This window comes from Carlito syrichta, unplaced genomic scaffold (assembly GCF_000164805.1).
Source record: "Carlito syrichta isolate Samal-C Ts95f unplaced genomic scaffold, Tarsius_syrichta-2.0.1 Scaffold130551, whole genome shotgun sequence".
Lineage (NCBI taxonomy): Eukaryota > Metazoa > Chordata > Mammalia > Primates > Tarsiidae > Carlito > Carlito syrichta.
In genome coordinates, this window is record NW_007074647.1 from 69,143 (window position 1) to 74,266 (window position 5,124).

At 56.6% G+C, this 5,124-nt stretch overlaps 1 protein-coding gene across 3 annotated transcripts in view; it reads left to right on the top strand.

The window, feature by feature from the left end:
• The window catches only part of PYGM (glycogen phosphorylase, muscle associated), a 15,230-nt gene that overhangs the window by 7,912 nt on the left and 2,194 nt on the right, over positions 1–5,124 (top strand). For 2 of the 3 annotated variants that reach the window (XM_021708069.1, XM_008049113.2), the window contains 6 exons: positions 278–399; positions 977–1,078; positions 1,369–1,516; positions 1,780–1,838; positions 1,964–2,105; positions 2,831–3,038. In XM_021708069.1, coding sequence (XP_021563744.1) covers positions 278–399; positions 977–1,078; positions 1,369–1,516; positions 1,780–1,838; positions 1,964–2,105; positions 2,831–3,038 — 781 coding nt within the window. Of the gene's footprint in view, positions 1–275; positions 400–976; positions 1,079–1,368; positions 1,517–1,779; positions 1,839–1,963; positions 2,106–2,830; positions 3,039–5,124 lie in introns of all 3 variants that reach the window. The other variant, XM_008049114.2, reaches the window with a different exon arrangement.

Sequence of the window (5,124 nt, forward strand, 5' to 3'; positions counted from 1 at the left end):
TCGTGCCTGGCCCCCGCCCACCCTTCGCACCGCACCTGTTCCAGCTCTCCCGCCCCAGCCCATCCCCTTCCGCCGTCGGCGTCGCTCTTGCAAGTTCCGCAGACCCCTCCGGTGCGGTCCCCTCTCGCGGTGACCCCCTGTTTCACACACAGCACCCCCATCTTCCCTAGGTCTGCCTTCCCCACCCCAGGCCTCTTTCAGCAAGATACCAGGGTAGGGGTCCCCGGGAGGATGCCTTCGCCCCCCCGGGGTGAGTGGTGACCTTCGCCCTCCCCATCCCGCAGCTTCAAGGACTTCTACGAGCTGGAGCCTCATAAGTTCCAGAATAAGACCAATGGCATCACGCCTCGGCGCTGGCTGGTTCTGTGTAACCCCGGGCTGGCAGAGGTCATTGCTGAGGTGAGAGGCCGGGGCCTGGCCAGTACTGCGGGGAGCTGCTGGGTGTGGTCGTGTAGGTGGTTCACTGTGCAAGCACTCCGAGCTGAGGGCTGAGATCCCTCCTGAACCACGTTCCCCAAGCCCCACATGCGCCTGGAGGAAGGGGCGTCGTTTGCTTGCAAGAGGATGTCCTGTGGGCTAATGGGGGCCCGGGCTGTGGAGGTGACTCCGGTGGAGGTCACAGTCTAATGCAGGGTGGCATCAGCGGGTCTCGTCTGAAGCGAGGCTGGAAGGGGGAGATATCTGGGACAGGAGGCGGTCATGCCAGTGAGAGGAAAAGGCCAGGGCGCCAGGAAGGCCTGCTGGGGTCCGGTGGGGTCAGCTATCGGAGCTCAAGGACGGGAGAGGGGGCAGATGGCCGGGGGAAGATGGCCACGGATGCCCTCTGTGGCTGCTGGGAGGTGGAGGAGATGGGCTGAGAGGACTCCCAGAGCATCCTGCTGGGTGGCAGAGGGCTTGGCTGACCTGGAAGGGGACCCTCGGTGTCATGAGGAGGGAGGACGGGGGCAGGATGTGACTGAGTGCTGTCTTTCCGCAGAGGATCGGTGAGGATTACATCTCAGACCTGGACCAGCTGCGAAAGCTGCTCTCTTTTGTGGACGACGAGGCCTTTATCCGGGACGTGGCCAAAGTGAAGCAGGTGGGGGAGAGTTGCGACCTGGGACCGCTGTGCTGGGGCTGGCACGTGCAGAGTGCTGGGTTCAGGACTGGCAAGCAGAGCTCAGCTCTTCTGCGAGCCCCAGGCCGTCATAGAAGCTGCCTGGAGTCTGTGCTGGGGGTGCGGGGGAAGGCACCATCTGACCTCACTGGAGTAGTGCTGACATCAATTAGTAATGTCTGCCCTGGTACAGGAAGGGATGGAGGTGGAAGTGAGCCTCCGTCCTCTGCCTTCCTGGGCCTGAGCCCTCCCCCCCTGTTCCTTGCCTCCAGGAAAACAAATTGAAGTTTGCTGCCTACCTGGAGCGGGAATACAAAGTCCACATCAACCCCAACTCGCTCTTTGACATCCAGGTGAAGCGGATTCACGAATATAAACGACAGCTCCTCAACTGTCTCCACATCATCACCCTGTACAACCGTGAGTGGCGGGGGGACTCTGGCCTGTCCCTGGGTGGTCCCCTCTGCATGCCCGCTGCCAGGCACCTGCCGCCACGCCAGGATTTCCTTTGGCCTCGTAACCACGCTCACGACCCAGAGTCTCCCCACTTCACAGACGGGCAAACTGAGGCTTGGAGCAAGGGACTGTCCAAGTCAGGGCTCCTGATTCCCAGCCCAGGCCCTGCCGGGAGCAACTACCAGAGGGAAAAGCCGGCCCACTGGCTGTCTCTCCTCTGTCCACAGGCATCAAGAGGGAGCCCAACAAGTTTTTGGTGCCTCGGACGGTGATGATTGGAGGAAAGGTGAAAAGCCGGGGCCGGGCCAGGGCTCTGGCCCTTTGGTGTCTGGCTGGGGGTCGGCCAGGCTGGGTTGCTGGCTGGGAGGTAGGGGTCGGGCCGCAGAGCTGACCCCGGACTCGGCCCCACAGGCCGCCCCTGGATACCACATGGCCAAGATGATTATCAAGCTCGTCACGGCCATCGGGGATGTGGTCAACCACGACCCCGCCGTGGGGGACCGCCTTCGTGTGATCTTCCTGGAGAACTACCGAGTCTCACTGGCCGAGAAAGGTGGGTGCTGCCCCCGGGGCCCAGGGGAGCGCCGATTCGTTCTGTCCTGGGAGGCGGCCTCAGCCCTCTTTTGGGGTACTTGAACTTGGAAGAATCCAGAGAGGGCAGTGCTTAAGCCACGAGGGTGCCCTCTAGTGGTGGCATCTCAGGCGGCGCCGGGTGCAGTTATCTGGGAGACAGGCCTTGTGGGTGTCCTTTAAGTCACACCGTGGGGGCACGGGAATCTGGGTTGGACCCAGATGTTCAAGCACCAGCATGAGATTGGGGTGCCGTGTGAGAGGGAGACTTGGTTGGTGAAGACTTGGGGGCTAGGCCGGGCAGGGTGGCTCAGCCTGTGGTCCCACCACTTTGGGAGGCCGAAGTGAGAGGATTGCCTGAGCCCAGGGGTTTGAGACCAGCCCGGGCAACTTGGCGAGACCTCGTCTCTACAAGTAATCGCACAAAAAAACTAGCCAGGGGTGGTGGTGTGCGTCTGTAGTTCCGGATACTTGGAAGGCTGAGGTGGAAGGATCGCCTGACACCAGCAGGTTGAGGCTGTGGTGGCCGTGAGCGTGCAGCCAGCCTGGGCAACGGAGTGAGACTCCCACTGAAAAAAGAAAGACTTGGGGGCTGGGGTGGAAGGGACTCTGGATGCAGGGATATCCAGGGCCAGCCTGATCCCAAGCCCCCAGCCGGGGTGGGGCTCTTCCCTGAGTTGACCCGCCCCTCCTACTCCCACCCCACAGTGATCCCGGCTGCAGACCTCTCCGAGCAGATCTCTACCGCGGGCACCGAGGCCTCAGGCACCGGCAACATGAAGTTCATGCTCAACGGGGCTCTGACCATCGGCACCATGGACGGGGCCAACGTGGAGATGGCAGAAGAGGCGGGGGAGGAGAACTTCTTCATCTTTGGCATGCGGGTGGAGGACGTGGAGAAGCTTGACCAGAGAGGGTAACGGGGGTCAAGCAAGGGCTCTAAAGGCCAGGGTTCACGGGTAGGTGGCGCCAAGGCCTGGCTGCTGGAAGGCAGTGCTGGGAACAGGAGGCCTGCAGGAGAGGCTGGCTCAGGTCGCGCCAGGTCTTAGTTATGGCCGTCAGGATTCTGGAAAACATTTGAGAAGGGAAAAGAAAGAAGTAACACAGGACTGAAGGAAAAGGAAGAGAAAACTCTGTCATCCCGAAGAGGTAACATTGTTCTGGAGTTGGAAGTCAAATGAAATCCTTAGCTCCCTGGGAGCCATGGCAAAAAGAGAAATATGGGCACAGTAGTTATAGCTGTGCTTGCGGTCAGAAGCACAGTTCGCCAGAGGAGATGTTTTCCTGGCATTACATTAAATTTTTTTTTTTTGAGTCAGTCTCACTCTGTTGCCCAGGCTGGAGTGCAGTGGCACACTCACAGCCACCACAGTCTCAACCTGCTGGGCTCAGGTGATCCTTCTGCCTCAGCCTTCCAAGTAGCTGGAACTCCAGGTGCACGCCACCACACTCGGCTAATTTTAAAATTTAATGTAGAGATGAGGTCTTGCCAAGTTGCCAAGGCTGATCTTGAACTTTTGGACTCAGGGAATCTTCTCACCTCAGCCTCCCAAAGTACTGGGATTATAGGCATGAGCCACTGCACCCAGCCTCACGTCCCCTTTTTTATGTGTGTTTATATGTGGAAACATTTACATAATATACGTATATGTTTATATAAGTATACATACATAAGGTGTTTTTGTTTGTTTTTGAGTTGGAGTCTCACTCTGTTGCCCAGGCTGGAGTGCAGTGGCACACTCACTGCAGCCTTGATCTGCTGGGCTCATGTTATCCTTCTGCCCCAGCCTTCCAAGTGGCTGGAATTTCAGGCATGCACCACCACACCTGGCTAATTTTTTGGTTTATTGTAGATATGAGGTCTTGCCAAGTTACCTAGGCTGGTCTCGAACTCATGGACTCAGGCAATTCTCTCACCTCGGCCTCCCAAAGTGCTGGGATTCTAGTCATGAGCCAGTGCACCCAGCCTATGCATATGTTTTTAAAAGTTGGGAATAATGTGTGTACATGTTTTTTGTTTTTTTTTTAAGTTGGAGTCTCACTCTGTCACCCAGACTGGAGTGCAGTGGCCGCTCCCGGCCACCGCAGCCTCGACCTGCTGGGCTCCGGTGATCCTTGTGCCTCAGCCTTCCAAGTAGCTGGAATTACAGGCATGTGCTACCACGCCCGGCTGATTTTTAGATTTATTGTAGAGATGAGATCTCGCCAAGTTGCCCAGGCCGGTCTCGAACCCGCAGGCTCAGGCAATCCACTCACCTCAGCCTCCCAAAGGCGTGGGATTACAGGCTGAGCCACTGAGCCCAGATGTGTGTACATGTTTTTAAAAGTTAAGAGTCTTACTCTGTCACCCAGGCTGGAGTAGAGTGGCACGATCACAAGCTCACCACAGCTTTGACCTCCTAGACTCAGACTATCTTTCTATCTCAGCCTCCCATAGCTGGGACTATGGGTGCATGCCACCATGCCTGGGTAATTTTTTTTATTTTTATTTTTTTTAGAGATGCGGTCTCCCTCTGTTGCCTGGACTGCTCTGGAACTCTTGAGCTTAAGCAATTCTCCTGCACCAGGCACGGTGGCTCATACCTGTTATCCCAGCACTTTGGGAGGTGGAGGCGAGAGAATTGCCTGAACCCACGGGTTCGAGACCAGCCTCGGCAACACGGCAAGACCTCATCTTTACAATAAATCAAAAAATTAGCCAGACATGGTGGTGCATGCCTGTAGTTCTAGCTACTTGGAAGGCTGAAGTGGAAGGATCGCCTGAACCCAGGTGGTCAAGGCTGTGGTGGCCATGAGCATGCCACTGCACTTCAGCCTGGGCAACAGGTGAGACTCCCACTTAAAAAAAAAAAATCTCCTGCCTTGGCTTCCCAAATTACAGGGATTACAGGTATGAGTCACCACACCCGGCCCAATTTTGACTCCTAATATCTTAACATTGGAGAGACATTTTCCATGTCATTAAGTCGTCTTCAAAATGTTTTTTTTTTTTTTTTTTTTTT